Genomic DNA, 17,388 nt, shown 5'->3' with positions numbered 1-17,388 from the left:
GAGGGGCAATATTATGTAGGACCATTGAAAGGACCCATTCCCCAGTGCCAGTTCATATACATTAAAAATATTTGAGAACTTCTAGAGCTTTTGAAGCTAAAGTTGTTGTGTTTTTTTTTAAATACTGCTCTCCAAGGTACAACTGGCACAAACAGAGGGGAGCCTGTCTTCAAAATTATCCTTTACTTGGCAGCAATATAAATCGGATAAGTGCAGGCAGGGGCTCATTTTAGCCCCTTAATTAATATTTCAGACATTTCTGTGCCGCATTTCTAAACTAAAACGTTCTCCCAAAGCAGCTTTTAAACATTCTGTTATGGCATTTAATGATCTGCCATATTGTGACAAAAGTCTTTTTTTGCTACTTTGTTATCTAGTTTAGAGTCTCATGTTTGTATGTACTGTTCTTAGCATATGTCACCTAAATTGCTTTGGCAGAAGGGTAGGATATAAATGATGCAAAAACATTTGTTCTTCCTCCCCTTGATTTCTTGCTAAGAGTAAATACTACTTCATAAAGCTGTATCCAGGTTTGTTTGCTGAACTAAAAATGTGGTTGATGGATAAATCAATGGTGGTGGGCTTCTTTGTTCATCCATATCATTGAAAATGCTGGAACATTGCTGGGAAAAGCCAACCCAAATGTTGGGTATATGTTAAAACAGAAATTGTGTTATTCTAATATATCTCACAAGTATTTATTGGTCCTATTCAAATATTTATATAATATAAATGGTGTTATGCAAAAAAAAAATCAAAATGTATCATAGAGTCATAGGGTTGAATCCAGTCCCCTACTCAGTGGAGGGACTCTAAGTAAAGCTTCCCCAGCAGTTAGCTGTCCAACCTCTCTAGGCAATTGGTTCAATTGCCAAACAAATTTGTATGCTTTCTTATTAATGATGATAGAACAAATGCACTTAAGAGAGGCAGCAAAAAAGTTATGATCTTCTATATATTAAAATTAGACATAAGTCCCACACCAGTGTAGCTCACATTTGAGAAGACTCACTGTGTACTGTTCAATGTCTCAGATGAACTGAAATTATATATAAATGCAAATCTCTTGCTTCTATTTATTCTTAGTTTATTTTATGTATTTTTTATTCTTGTAGCTATTCCTCTGGGAATTATAGTTGTTCGAGGAGACTGTGACTTGGAAACTTGTCGTATTTATGTGGATCGCCTAGAGGAGGTGAGTTGTTGCAAATGATGTAGCTAAAGGACACATGGATGTCTTCACAGAATCAGTTGAGTAGTATCATTGTTTTTTTTTTTAACATACTCAATTTGTCTATCTCCTTCTTGCCAATGAGCTCTGTGCTAACCTTGTCTTGCTTAATTCTATGGGCATCATGCAAAGAGAGCATTTGTCTCACCACTGGGGGACACCGCCAGCTTCAGGTTGGAATTGGGGTGGGAGGAAGGTGCCCAGGCAGCTGGTTATCACCCTCAGGTCACTTTGTGTTTCAGCATCTCTCATTTCAGAAATGAAATCCTCAGGACCAGTAGGAAAATACTGGATCACACTTTAGATGAAGTTATGTCCCAGGCTATATCTGCAGTATTGAAATAATGCAGTTTGATATGGCTTTTACAGCCATTACTTCATCCTATGGAATTCTGCGATTTGTAGTTTTGTGAGATATTTAGCCTTCCCTGTCAGAGAGCTCTGCTGCCAGAACAAACTACAAATCCAAAGATTCCATATGATGGAGCCATGAAATTTACAGCAGTGTCAAACTGCATTAATTCTGCAGTACAGATACATCCCCAGTCATCTCCAGTGTCAGGATCTGGTGAATCAGGTCTGGGTTTAAGTCTAAAACTTTGAAACAAGCTGTTAAAGGTACTAACCTATGGTAATTTGTCAATAGGTTTCAACTCCCTGGATAGCTCTTTTAGGGTTCAGTCTAAAACCTAGAGATGATTCACCACCACCCTGACATGGTAGCCTTTAGCAACCACTGCATTTTTGTGCACTATAATTCTTGCATAAAGTTGATTGAATATTACTTTGGGTTTTTTGAATGTGTGTGTGTGTGTGATTTCCCCCCCGATGGCTGGACTTTATATTAAAGTTTAATGCTAAACACGTTTGTAGAGATGTTTTGCATGGAAAGGATTAATCATTGTTTGAATTAATCATTGTTAACAGGCTTTGGATTAATCATTGTTTCCACTGGGCTTACTCCTTATAGGATTTGCAGTCAGTCTCTTCAAATACACAGAGAGTTCACTACCAGGTAAAATAGCTCTTTCCTCTTTCTCTATTAGAAAAGTAACACAGGAAGGTCTTTCATTGTTAGTTTAGACTGTATCCCTTAGGAGACTGTATCTCTTAAAAGGAGAATTTAGCTGGACTTCTTTAACTCAATGGACAATTCAGTCACTTGTAAATTTCTGTTGAAGGATACCATATTTATATCAGTTATTGAATTTCTATTGAAGAGTATGTCCACTCTCCCTCCCACCAAAATTAAATAAAACAAACAGAACAAAATAAAATAAAATGAGGCAGCTGCTCAAGATTTCTGGTGAGTAATACTGATTAATTGCTGGATTTAGTACAAGTTTAGTAAATATCATTTAGGCTTTGAAGATGCAAGATTAGTTTTCTAATGGCCAGAGGGAAAGCTAGACTTGAGTTGGCTCCTGCCATGGCCCTATTTTGACTAGACTCCTGCTTTCCCCACCTCTCATATAGCTGCCAGTATCATTTGGGATCTTTTATCCTGGTTTTTAAGGATTTGGGGGAAAAATGTAAGTCAGGTGTATTCAAATTGCATGTGAACAAGACAGATTCTATGCAAATCCTACCTGGAATATTTTGATTGTGTAGACAACCTCCTGAGCTCCTAGGAAGATATGGTGCCACCAATGAACTACTGTCTTTCTGTGTTTGCACACACTCTCACTTCTGTTTATAAGGTGGGAATAATAACACTGGTCTACCTTATGGAGAGCCAGTGTGGTATAGTGGTGGACTAAGACTCTGGAAACTAGGGTTTGAAATCCAGTTCTGCCATGGAAACCCACTGGGTAATCTTAGCAAGTCACACTCTCTTAGCCTGAAGAGAAGGCAAAGGCAAACCTGCTCTGAGCAAATTCTGCCAATAAAACCCTGTGCTAGCTTTGCCTTAGAGTCACTATGGCCCAATACAAACAGGCACTTTGTGGCATGGTGGCAGCAATACTAGGGTTAGGGACTGCACACCAACTGCACAGTCCTTAACCCTAGTATGAACTGACAGCATAGTAATGGCAGCGTCCTGTGTACATGGGCACCGTCATTGCGATGTAAGCACCGCATGGCACCACACTCGCGACGGCACTCCCATGCCATAAAAAAACCTGGCAATACCGGGTTCTTTTTACTCTGGAGGGAAGCTGCACGGTTTGGCAGCTGCGGCTTCTCCCCAGAGGAAAATAGGCTGCTGACAGGCCGCCCCTTTGGGACAGTCTGTACTGCACCTATAAATCAGAAATGGCACACAAGAATGGCCTTGTCTACTTAGGTGTTTTACCCAAAGTTCTTCCCTGGGCTCACTGTGTCCTGCTTACACAATGCAGGGCTGCAATCTCAACTGACTTCATGAAGCCTGCTCCTGATTTGAGCCTTCCTCCCCCTAACCAGCATTTTGTTGTAGAGTTTTCACAGGGGCAGGGGAGGGTTCAGCAGTGATGGCCAGCTGGCTTTTCACTTGAAGTTGCTGTTTGTCTGCTGGTGGCTACTGCTGTATGTACAAGTTGCTCTCAACTCAGAACTAAGCACCCAACTTTAATAGCATGGCTGGATGCCTCATTCTGACTTTAGCAGAAGGCAGCAGGTGATGAACAGAGATCACATAGGAAAGCAGCTAACTCTTGTTGCTGGGAGACCAGAGCTAGGTAAAGGACGAATTTGGGGAAATCTGGAGGCAGAATACTCCAGGAGCAGTCTTCCCGCTAGATCCCTAGGGGACAGACCTAATATTCAGGGGGCAGCTTGGAGTATTCTGGAGTATTCATGATAAAACAACAGCCTTATAGATTTGTTATGCTGGGCTTCATTGGTCCAATAAACAATATGAAACAATGTTTATATCTAAATATTGTGTTGTCTATTGTTGTTGATATACCTGAGTGGTGGGGTGGTTTGACATTGGGGTATGACTCTGGAGACCACGTCCGATTTCCTGCTTGAGCACAACTTAGGCACACCACACACATTCAGCCTCAGAGGGTGGTAATGGCAAACCTCCTCTGAACAAAAAATGTGCCAAGAAAACCCCATGATAGATTTACCTTAGGTTTGCTGTAAGTTGGAAATGACTTGAAGGCACACAACAACAAATAGTGTTTTTAATATGACGTCTCCTTAAAATTTTCCTACAGGGGAAAAAATAAAACTGAAAATACATTTATTTAAGGAATAGTCAGTAATACAGCAGATCACCAGGGCAGTAAATGACAATATACAAAAGTCATTATACCACTCAAGAAAAGAAATCATGCGTAACTATTTCAGTCTGTGAATTTATCCACAATATACAGTAATGCAATTTAATACTGCCATGACTCCATTTTATGCAATCCTGAGGTTTGTAGTCTGATAGGTTATACAGAATTCATAGAAATTTGTGGCTCAGAGTTTGTTCTTTTCAGCTGGGAAGTGATCTTTAAGATTTCCCCAAGGCTCATAGTTTAAAGACTAGAAGTGAGAGGCCCATTTATTTATTTATTTATTTATTTATTTATTAATTATTTGGTACAACAGCATTGGCTGTGATGACTAGGGCCGCGAGAAAGTGCATCCCAACGTCATATAAAGTGCTGCATGACTCCTGACCCTGGTGTGCCTACATTTCAGCCATAAAAGTTTTGTACCAATTAAATTGTCCTGGCTCCATTGCACAGAATCCTGGGATTTGTAATTCATGAATTGTTTATTAGATTGCTCTAAAGTGCCTTCCTGGACTATAGAAGTACAGGTCTCACCAAACTATGAACCCTGATGATGATCATCTCCTCCTCCTCCTCTTTTATTATTTAAAAACAAGACGTAACATAGAAAGTAGAACAGAAAAGACATAAACAGATATCAACCACACATACCAATACAAGCATATCCATAAACTTATTATCTGTTTCTTATGCTATCATACTTATACAGACTTGTACAAGTGTAAAACAAAAGAAATGAAACTGACTTCCTTCCCTTTATCCTATGATTTTCCTTGTTGCTACAAAGATACACACACACACACACACACACACACACACACGTCTTTTTATTTCTTATTTTTACCTTCCTTTGTAACTGTACATTAATTCTATCCATGTAGTACACCTAGTTTTTTTTCTTTTCCCCAATATAATTTGTAATTCAAATTACTGTCCATCAAATGTAGATTTTATATAAAAGTTCATTTTTTAATTCAAACTATGGCCTGTTACAGACTGCCAAAATAAAGCTGCTTCGGGTCTCTTTGGAGGTATGCTATTTAAATGATGCATGGGTCCTAAGAGTCCGGAGGTCGCACCAAAGCCACACTCCATTCCTAAGCACTGGAGGGCAGCTTTGGTGCAGCTTCTGGATTCTTAGGATGCATGCATCATTTAAACAGCATACCTCCAAAGAGACCCGAAGCAGCTTTATTTTGACAGTCTGTAACAGGCCTATGAACTCTGAGATTTCAAAGGATGGAATCATGACATCTAAAAGGCTATCAAACTGGTATAACTGAGTAGTGTAGATACCCTCTGCGTTTTGGCCTTGGCAGCTTCACTTGACATTGACAAAGTTTCTCATTATCTCTGCCCAAGATTCAGGGCCAGCTCAAGACATTAAAAAATGGTATCTTCTCTTCTAAACTGAGGTACAAAGCACTCAGGTTAATTTGGTATCTGAGGCACAAAGTCTCACAGTTATTCTGGCATTAAAAAGCACAACATTAGTAATTCAAATTGCAAAGAATTTACCTCTCTTGCTGAAATGCTGAATCTGCTGCCTACAGTGGCTATCTTGCTACAGAGTGGTAGGGCTGGCCCTGGAAGAAGTGTAGGTGAGAGAAAAGGGACTGTGCAGATGGAGGACTAAGGATGTCTGTTGATTTATGTGAGACATAGATGAGGCTGTGATCAGCAAGACTGCTGGGTGAACATGAAAATGCCTTGGATCCTATTTTATACGGTATTTCTACTTCAGTGCACACAATCCCCTGTACTACTTCCAGTCTGCATTTACAATCTAGATGGCTGTTTTTGAACATTTGTCCTCCAGCATGCATTTTTTAATATTATTACATTTGATACATGGAGCTGCATTTTCTAATTTGATTTCAGGAGTATTCTTTTGTTATCACTTTCATGTGCTTTCTGTTTCACTCCCTACCATGCACACATAGTCAAACTCCCTCCCACCTCATATATAACATTTAAAATTAGCCAGAGAGATTTTGATCAACTATAACACTGATGTACTTGTCCTTTCAAAATTGTTCTGTTCAGTTCTTCTTTATTACAGTCATAGACCAGCACACTTCAAAAATGTGTCTTTTCACATTTCAGTGTGAATTTCTCATGGGAAATATGGGTTCATATCATGAATATAAACTAAGATTGGCTGGCATCTGGTTAGTAACATGTGGATGTATAAGTGCAGCTTACACACACATATGACCCTGTTTGGATGGGTCACAGGGGGAAATTCTTTTGCCCTTGGACACCATCCCAATCCACCCTCTCTCTCTGCAGATGTCAAGGGGAAGTATAGGTGAAGCAATTCAGACCATGAAGATAGAGCTGCTCTAGGTTACCAGGGGAAGGAAAAGGTGGGGGATTGCAGTCCAGTTTTGAGCACCCATTCATTTCTTCCCCCAGGTTGACTTCAGCTGCTATTTCATAGTCTCAATCAGCTCCCTTCTCCATGCCATACACTCCCTTCCAGTATGCAGCATCAGTAGCCCTACCTAGCACCTAATAGCTTACAAGGTAGTTGCTTCAAGTTATGCTCCAATGTATGATCTTGACCATTGTGTCCAGAACTTTGAAAGGGTATTCTAAAACTCCAGATGCTTACAGCCACCATGACTACTCTTGGGAGCTGCAGCTCAATAAGAACTGCAGGGCTGCATGATTCCCATCCCTGGTTTTATCTGTATTATATAGTTATAGGTAACTGTTTGATCTGAACACTTTAGTCTTCCTGCGCATTCCATCTTGGACTTCAGAACAGTGGTCCTTCAACAAAAAGGCTACAAAGGAAGGTTAGAAACAGAAACAGCAGAACAGGAATATATTAAGAAACTGCAGATCGTCAGGAGTGGGTTGAAGAGAGACAATGGTTTCTTGGCACACTACACACATTATAACACTAGCTAACCCCTTCAGCCTTATGGGGGCTCTCTTGTCCAGTTCATCACACCTTCTTTTTGACCCCTACACTACATCTCAATACTCATTCATATGGTTATCTACTAACCTTGGGTTTAGGCAGAACCTTTGCGTTGTCCCTCAGTGACCATGGTTAAAACTGAACTTGTTTTTTCATTTTCACACCCACAAAGTATTGCATGACTATGGACATTCTCATACAAAGATGTCTATATATAGGGCTGTCCCTGTGCTTTCCACTCCATCACATGCATTTGAAGAAGTAGGTTTAAGTCTATGAAAGCTCATGCTACCAATTTCTGTCTTTCAGTTAGTCTCAAAGGTACTGCGAGATCCCTTTGTATGTCTGATCTGAATTCATTACAACCATTTTGACAGCTGTCTAAATATTTTTTTTCTTTAACTACAATTAACCACTTATCCATACTGTTACTTTCTTTAAACTGGTGGCCCTCTATCTTAAGCTCTCTTATATTACCTGGAACTTGATTTCAATTCATCAATTGTTAGTTCACTTCCTCTCTGCAGAGCAAGAAGAAAGCCTTGCTGTTATCTTGTATAAGTAAACAAAACGGTTTTCCTTTAACCACCATGTTTGCTGAGCTGCAAAATTAAATCCAAATATAATTGCCTTTAGTGAATAGTAAATTCAGAGTTTATTTTCTACTTTTTCCCCAAAGCTAAATGCTTCTTACTTTTTAGATACCATTCAAATAAACAGTACTGTGAAATAAAAATATGCTGCTCACTTTACGCTTGCAGAACTTACTTGTGGGGGTAAAATCATCTCAATTCACCAGAAAGCTCTTTATTTTCTATAGAGGAGCATTTTAAAATTAGCCGATTTTCCCCTGCCACACTGAAGTCTATTTCAGAATGCAGTCGGGTATTATCACAGGGAAAATGCTGCTGCTGCTGCCCAACTGCATCCCATCTAAAACCCGGCTACAAGCTGTGCTCAGATGGCTGATTTGCAAAGTTGGGAGCTTCTCAGATAGCCAGGTTTTAGGTGGGATGCACTCAGGTGGTGACATCAATGCCATTTTCCCTGCTATAATACCCAACTGCATACTGAAACAAACTTCAATGTGGCAGGGGTAAGTCAGCTTATTTAAAAGTGTGATAAGCTCCTTATTCTATATCATGCTTATGGGAGTAATTACGAATGGTGAGCAGTTCACTATAAGGCTTGAGTGCAGTAGGGCATGTTGTCTCCTCTTGGTTTTCTTCAGTCGTGCCACATCTGAAGTGCACAAAATATGCATTGGGATGCCCAGAGTGGGATCCAGACTCACGTGAGGCTCGCCTTTGAGCTTCCCATACCCGGGAAGCAATTTTTGCCAGTTCCACTGTCTCTAACCAGCAACTGCCATTTATTGCTTCCCCTGCCTCCATCCATGGAGTTGCTTTGGAGGGCTGCTTTAATAAGCCATCTTCAACCCAGACATCTGCACTGACAGTATTTCTCATTATGAGTTTGCCCTCCCCTTGGATCATCAACTTTCTCACAGTTGTTGCCAATGTATTTCAGTTAATTACCCAACCAGTTCTGCAAATAAACCTCTTTGAATCCTTTCATGTACCATCAATACTTTATGATATCTCATTTTGAATGAAATTCCTCTTTTGTGTTTTACTGGTTCTCTCACATTGCTTGGCTACTTATATATTCTTCCAGAGTTCTTCCATAAAAAAACCTCTTACTGACTTGCATTTGCAGTGTTCCTCCCCACCCCCACAAGTGACATTATCTTGTGACCAACCTAGTATAAATTATGGAATTGGAGAAAGGAACAGGCTGATGACAGTGTTCTTGCCATTTAGTAAATAGAACCATCTTCATGGCTCACTAATAAGGTATCTGGGGCACTTTTACATTTTATAAACAAAGCACATTTCTCTCTTGGGTTTCCCTGGAATTTGGAATGGGAATAGTCAGCAGAAATCTTTTCCATGAACCCAGCTGCAAATAAGAACCTTGTTTACAGATGTCACTTTGTGCTGCTTCTTTTTCTAACAATAGTTCTTCTGATATATAGAAATTTATGCTCATCTGAGGGCTACTTTCCTCTGTTTCAGCTGCAGTGTTGGATTTCCCTCAACACACTACACAGGGAAAACAAACACATTCTTTCTTCAAATAGATTTTCCCCACCTAATGACAATTAATCCTTTCTTCTAAACTACACAACTAGGCCCTGGAATCTTATTTATTTAATTCATCTTATTAAATCACTTTCATCCAAGTTGATCTTGTTTACTGTAGCATTTTTTAATCCTACTTTTTCTCCAAGGAGTGCAAGGCAATATACATGAGCCTCCACCCTATTTTTATTATATAAACTGCTCCTTGAGATAGGCTAGGCTACAACTGGCCCAAGGTCAACAAATGAGCTTCAGCCTAGTGGGACTTGAAGCCTGGGTCTCCCTGATCTTGCCCCAACACTAACTGCTACATTCTGCATTTCTGTCTTTTACCCAAGGCAGTTTTTTCACCCATCTTACTTTGTTGTTTGTCAGAGCGCTAGAGGCATTCCATTCTGCATTTCAGTTGAGGGATTTAGACATACCTGAAGGGATTGGTTTTGGTTTCCTGGACTTTCAGACTTTTGGTTTGTTTGTTTGTTTGTTTGCTTGAGAGTTTGTTTGTTTGCTTGAGAGTTTAGTAACCCAGAATCCTGTGCCATATGGCAAGAAATCCCACAGCTCCTCTCACAGTTTAATGTGTATTCACATGGAAGTGGTAAATTGATGAAAGGTTCATCTTTCTGTCTGGGATTTGGAATGCAGTTTCCTCTATGGTCTGGTTTTTTTTTTCTTTTGCATTTTTGGTTATGTATGTCTTCCTACTGGCCCACTTTGTAATGACTGAAAAATTCCATCTTAGTCAGAGTTTGGGGTACTCTTTTGAACTGCAGCTTCCAGAATCCTCCAGCCATCATGGGTACTTCAGTGAGGGATTCTGGTAGTCAAGAGTACAAAAAAGGTCAATTTTCTAAAGGCTGGTATCAATAATGATGGTAGTAGTGATGACCATGATGTGAAACAGGCAATAAAATTGAGTGATCCTGTTCAGTGTTACAGTCATGCTGTCTTCAGGGATAGTCTGTTACAATTTACTTCATGATGTAACCCTGGGTATATACCTGTCCCAAAAGGAACCCTCAAATGCTGATGTATGTTTGGGAATTATGAATTAGCTCAGTGGTAGTGGCTGGGTTACTTAGCCATGGAATCCACTCCCTATGTGTACCAAGTCCAGAGACATGAAGAATTCCAGAGGCAGGCTTCTGAGAAATTTGTTGTAAAAGGGGAATTCAACAATCATCTAATACATGAAACCATACACACTCACAAGGACTAGGAAATTCAAAGGTGTTACACTGGAACAGAGAAACCAAACTAATGGAAATACTGCAATTGAAATGAATAGTTGCTCCACTTGTTACATGTCTGGAGATAAAAGGAACTCACTTGCTCCCGAGGCAAATGGAGGTTGGTAACAAGAGAGGGGCTAGCCAAGTAAAATGGCAGCATGGAAGTCTGATACTGTACTGAGCTGGGGAAACAAAGAAAAGCACCAATATATATAGGGGATTTTAGCCCTGGGGCAAAATTCAGGGTATTGAAAAAGCCAAATGTGGATGCTTTCTTTGAAATGGGTTTGAATCACTTTGAAGTTGGTTTTCAGAGGGGATAACATTGAGGTGTGAATGTGGGTGTTTGGAAGCGCATTTCCAAATCCAGATGGATTAGCAGGCAAAGATGCCAGTGCCATTGGCTCCTTGGCATCATCCCATGGTGGGCATTTCACACCATCTCAAAGATGTCCAGAAAAACCGGGCCCAGGCAACTCCTATTCGTAGTTTATAAGCAATGAAAGAATCCCAGTAATGGCATTCACCGTAGGGTCATAGAAGGATGATGTAAACTGCATTTCTGATATCAGAAGAGGAGGGATGTAAGGAGTCTAACAATGATTGTTGTCATTCTTGTTGTCTGCTACACATACTTAGCATTATGTGGCCACAGAGCAGGCTTAGTCATCCATCACTGGGAAATTTTGAGGGAGTAGATTTCCCATAATCGTTTTCTTCTTAAACTTTTTATACTTTTATGAACTGGATTTTTTCAAGTGTGTTGATAAGTCCTGGCTTCTCAGGAGCCTCCTCCTGGCTACAGTCCCATTGGTACTCAATCAACAGTATAGTTGGCTATTATACAGTAAATGAGAATAATAACTACAGTGCCCTCTTTTTATACGTGGGGGATCCATTCCAGACCCCCCTGCATATAATGGGGCTCGTGCATGGCATGGCGGTGCGTGCACGCCATGGGCGCATGCCCCATTAAGCTTAATGGGATGCACCGCTGCTCGTGCCCCATGCACTCCCAAAGGCTCGCTTGCAGCTTTCAGCATATGCTGAAAGCCGCGTATAGTGCGCCCGCGTATGGCGCAGGCGCACTGTATATTCTATGTGTATACTTGTAAATAAACAAGAACATCTAAATCCCTGGCAAACTCTCTCATCCAAAGGAAGTAACCTTCAGAAACAGACTATTTTGGGATTGGCAGTTTGTATAACAGTATTTCTGAGCCACCATTTTTAGCCTGGTTCTAATCAGAACTTGGAACTTCCTTTTTTGGGAACTACAATTCCTTCAACTCCTCAATAGGTGTAGCCACTTGCTAATGCTGGAGGGGGATTCTGGGAGTTGTAGTCCAGAAAACAACTTCTCTAATCCCTAATTCTGATGAAGGGTCAGGATAATTTGTCAGGAATGTTTTCTACAGAAGGCAGCATATGTAAAAACTTAATTTTTCAGACAATAATATATTTGAATATCATGGTTGTTTGTGGGAGAAGAGTATCAGGAGCGTCATGTATTTACTTATCCATCATGGATAATAAAAGAAAGACCCTTGTGATATTTAGATCAAGGAAGAAGCTGGTAAGAAGAATCTGGCCATTTCTCACAGGACCAAAGGGAAAGACATTAACCACTTATAAAAGTCTTTTGCCAAATAAATGACCATCAACCTACTCGAGAGAAATTAGAGGTGTATTAAACCCTAATTGCTGTAACAGTTTATTGTAAAAATTGCCTAGGGAGGCAGTGCTTAGTGCTGGCTTGCTGTACACAAAGTATACCTGACTGAGCCAAGAACATAGTAGTTTTTGGAGTCTGCCACAATCCAGATGGTGTTTGCTGTTCAGTTGCATATTTTTGGCTATAGCACAATATCTTTCTTCATAACCTGCTTTTCATGGCTGGCTCAGTTATCTTCTCTGATGAGCCATATTGATTGATTTTTTTTTTTTAAAACCCATGTTTAAAACAAATTTAGTTTTGCAGGAGCACTTTGCAGGAACTGTCTGTGTGGTGAACCCAATGCCTTGAATATATTCAGCACTCTGGATAGCTCCCATAAAATGTTCCTATAAAACCTAGCTGGGTTCTCTACCCTAAAATTGTCCTCCACTGCTTAAAACTGGTTATGCTTTTAGGTTTATGTTGAAAGTTAAATATTATCTCAATTGGCGGAAAGAATTGGAAGACGACACCATAGGTGTCAGAAAGTGAGTGAAAGACCCCCACATAACTTAATGCCCCATGTAGCTTCCCCATTGCTCAAGCTTTGTATTTACTTGAAGGAAAGAAACTTTTCACATAGAAATTACCATTGCATCATAAACTGAAAATTTACTTGAGAGGATATGCCACAAAAATCAATAGAATTTAAAGAAAGTATGTTTGGCATGACAGCACAGATTTAAGAAATGCTGCTATTTCTCCTGAATAAGCTAATAGGGTGGCCCAAAGCTACCCACTTGCAAATGTACTTTGCTCCATTTCCTTCAAAACACATTTTGCTCTCTAACTACATCCTATAAGTACAGTATTGTATTTCCATTCCAGCATTTATGGCTAGATATCATCTGAAACCTACAGCATTTGTAGTAATCCATTTTAAGAACGAGTTTTAACTACAAACTTCATTGCTCCAGTATCTTAGACTTTCCTTTTCATTCACTAAGACTTCAAATATTTGTGAATTGTTTGTGACAGTTTAGGGTGGTATGAATAGTTAGGTCTTGCCTAACTGGGTTTTAATTCTCATATTCTCAGAGAAGGAAGGAGAGAGAGAGAGAGAGTGAGAGAGAAAGAGACTTATTTCAGTACTAATATTTTTAAATGAAAACTTGTATCATTAGTTGTCAAATTCTGCATATGGTGGATGGCAGATTATGTATTTTTCTTGCACTTTTACTGCCAGCAAGGAAAAAAAGAAGTATTTGTGTGATTTTTTGCCTGACGTGCCAAAATAACTTCACTGGTCTTTGGTTCTGCCTCATTTCTTGTTTGTGACGGTGCTGTGATGGTGGGGAAAGAATCAATTGCTCTTTTTGTTTAATACAGTAAAATGCCTTGGACTAGTCCTGATTTTTATTGTAGGATACCTGAAGACAATTGGGATCTGTAATGCACTATATATTTGTGATACACTACATTAAAATAAAAACAAAAACTGGCACCAGGCCTAGAAAACTCTAAGGCAATCCAAGTTAATACCGTTCGCATAACCATTTTGTTGAAATGGAATAAGAAATTATTGCGAGACATGGAGTTATTTGATATTATCTGCAATTCTACACAAGTACTGCTGAATTATGCATTACTATTACTGCATTGTGGGAATACATTTAGATACAGAAATGCTGTTCTGTGCCTAAGATGCACAGTTGTGCATTAGAGAGATAAGTGGGAGGGGAGCTAACATGATAGTCATTCCTTTGGGTATGAATGGAGTGAAACCATAAGTAAATAGGCTACTTTTCATTCTGGCACTATCTTTACATGGTGCCACCCCTCTCCCATCCTTCCAATCCCTTCTCAGAATTCACTTTCTCTGAGTGGCCCATGATTTATTCTAGGGATACCCAATTCCAACTGTACTCATGCTTTAAGTTCATGTAATCTCTACATTATTCCTTCCCTCTGATTTTTCTCCACTTTTTACTTGGAAATCCAAGACCTTTGGGACCTCCTATTTTGCCTGTGTATCTGTCTATAAGGTGCTGGTAGTAGAGTATAAATAATAACTGTGGGAACCACTGTTTAACCTGCCTCTTCATTTTGCCACTTTTTTCTCCTATCTCATTCAGGATGAGGAAAGCACCTTTCCAAGAGTATCATCGGTCCAAAGACTTTCCCCTAGATGGTGCTTCCTAGATGGTAAGTATAAACAGTGGCTTATTTTGTCCTTGTTATAAAAAGACAGTATTATCATGTTTACTCAGGAACAAGTCTGTATAATGTACATCTATTTCATTAACTGAGATATAGCTGTATAAATGTTAAGATTTAAAAAATAAAGAATATTCCATGCATGATTGCTAATAAACTAGCCAATGGTTATATTAGAAGTCTCAATAAAATTTAACACAACTTGGGGTGAGTATAGAGATAAATCCTTTAATTGCTTATTATAGACAGCTTTGAATATAATGGAGAAATGCTGCAGTCCAAACAGATTATGTTTCACAATCTCTAGTATGGATTAAGCATCAATGAATGCTTGTTGTACCGGAGGGTGAGATTTTGAACACTAGACTATGATTCTGGAGATTAGGGTTCAGATCCCTGCTAGGCCATGGAAACCCACTGGGTGATCTTGGGCAAGCCACACTCTCTCAGCCTCACAGGAAGACAAAGGCTAACCCTCTCTCAACAGATCTTGCCACAAAACTCCATGTTAGGTTTTCCATAAGTCAGAATCAACTTGAAGTTATACAACAACAACAAAATGTTATTATTAAAGTTACAGCTGAACTTTGAGAAGAAAAATAAAGCAAATTTTCAGTATGCTTTCATTGAGATTTCTTTAGTTATATCTTTACACTTACTTTCAGCAACTTCCGCTGATCGCTTCTACCGCATCGACAGATCTCAGGTATAGTATATTATCATTTGGGTGCTTCTGTTTTGGAACTGTTAAAGCCAGAATGGGAATTATGTGGCCCATTAGCCACATCTGACCTTTGCAGGGCTCTTGGGAAGTCCTTGGCATCCACTCCCCTTCTATGTCCCCCTCACAATGATTCCACTGCCAGGGCTGCATCCTTTGGAATTCTGAGGCTACTAGTTTGGTGGAGCACTAGAGCTCTCTGGATAAGGATTTTTTAATACTTCCCTAAACTACAAGTTCCAGGATGTCAAAGGATGGAACCATGGCAGCTAATAGTGCTGTAATTGTGTAGAGTGAAAGGGTCTCAAAGCCTGCAATTTTAAAGAAAAGAAATTAGCTGAAAACTCCATTTTTCAGCTGAAAATCTCCTCTAGGGCAATGATTTTGGCTCTAAACATTGGTTTATGCTCCCTCCCTCAAAACAGTGAAAAATGACTTCAAAATGTGATCAGTCCTGTAAAATGGGATTGATATAGCCCACAGAAGATTAGGAGGAGAACAAAAATGGCCCACCAATCTTCTGCTTGTTTTCACCCTAATGACATCAGTTGCATAGAATTAGGCCCATTGCTATATTGAAATAATATAAGAACTGCTACAATATTTAAACTATCTGCTATTGTATCTAATTGTTTATGTTCAGTGTGGCTGCAAAGAGGTGGGACCAATGATGGGCATCACTCTGCTTATCTTTGTGATTCTGTTTTATTTTGATGTCTTCTGAAATGCTAAATTACCATTATGGTGTGCAGCAAGAACAGGTCAAGTACAAAGAAAGTAAAAAGAAGTAAAAAGAAAAAGGCAAAAAGGAGCAAAGAAGAAAAAAGTGTCTTATCTTTTGTGTGTGTGGTTATATGTAGTTATTCTTATCCCTCTTTTTAAAAATTACAACATATTTCCTATTTTCAATATCTTATTCTTTCTGTTCATCAAACCCATTACCAATTATTTTCTTTTTTTCACAAGAAGTCTATAAGGAGTTTTCAATCTTTGAGAAATATGACTAACCACTTTTCTCTAACCAAAAGTCAATTTGTCCATTGGAGGGCAAACGTTGTCCCCATCTTCAAAAAGGGAGAAAAATGAGGATGTCAACAATAATTGTCCAGTTAGTCTGACATCAATACCAGGAAAGATTCTAGAGCAGATCATTAAACAGAGAGTCTGTGAACATCTAGAAGGCAATGCCATAATCACAAAAAGTCAACATGGGTTTCAGAGAAAGAAGTCATGCCAGACAAATCTAATCCCCCCCCCTTTTTTTTTTTATAAAATGAGCAGCTTGTTAGATGAAGGGAATGCTGAGGATATAGTATATCTTGATTTCAGTAAGGCTTTTGACAGGGTTTCCCATGACATTCTTACAAACAAACTTGTGGAATGTGGCTAGACAATGTAACTTTTACATGGATTTGTAATTGGCTGACTGGCTGAACCCAAAGGGTAATCAACAATGGCTCCTTTACATCCTGGAGAAAAGTGACCAGTGGGGGTCCCAAAGGGCTCTGTCTTGGGCCCAGGGCTATTCAACATCTTTATCAATGACCTGGATGACAGAATTGGGAGCATACTTATCAAATTTGCAGATTACACCAAATTAGGAGGAGTACAGTGGATCCTTGTTATACGCTGGGGTTTGGTTCCAAGATCCCCCATGTATAACAAAATCTGTGTATGCTCAAGTCCCATTAAGTATAATGACATAACAAAATGGTGTCCCTAATAAAAAATGGAACATCAAGGTAAATTTATACTTTTCTGGAACATTTTCAAACCGTGTATGCTTGAATCCGTGTATAAAAAATCCGTGTATAAGAAGGGCCGACTGTAGCTAATACTCCAGAGGACAGGATCAAGATTAAAAATGACTTTGATAGATTGGAAAGCTGGGCCAAGGCTAACAAAATGAATTTCAACATGGAGAAATGTAAGGTACTGCACTTAGGGCAGAAAAATGAAATGAACAGATATAGGATGGGTGACACATGACTGAATGAGACTACATGTGAAAGGGATCTAGGAGTCCAAGTAGACCACAA

General features: G+C 39.4%; 1 protein-coding gene across 1 annotated transcript in view; it reads left to right on the top strand.

Moving 5' to 3' along the window:
* DGKI (diacylglycerol kinase iota) overlaps nt 1–17,388 on the top strand; it is a 158,074-nt gene that overhangs the window by 54,369 nt on the left and 86,317 nt on the right. The window contains exons 11-14 of the mRNA XM_042469134.1: nt 1,116–1,195; nt 2,202–2,246; nt 14,547–14,616; nt 15,294–15,334. Coding sequence (XP_042325068.1) covers nt 1,116–1,195; nt 2,202–2,246; nt 14,547–14,616; nt 15,294–15,334 — 236 coding nt within the window. The remainder of the gene's footprint in view (nt 1–1,115; nt 1,196–2,201; nt 2,247–14,546; nt 14,617–15,293; nt 15,335–17,388) is intronic.

This window comes from Sceloporus undulatus, chromosome 5, assembly GCF_019175285.1.
Source record: "Sceloporus undulatus isolate JIND9_A2432 ecotype Alabama chromosome 5, SceUnd_v1.1, whole genome shotgun sequence".
Lineage (NCBI taxonomy): Eukaryota > Metazoa > Chordata > Lepidosauria > Squamata > Phrynosomatidae > Sceloporus > Sceloporus undulatus.
Note: the sequence above shows the minus strand (reverse complement) of the source record. Positions and strands in the feature narration are given on the sequence as shown.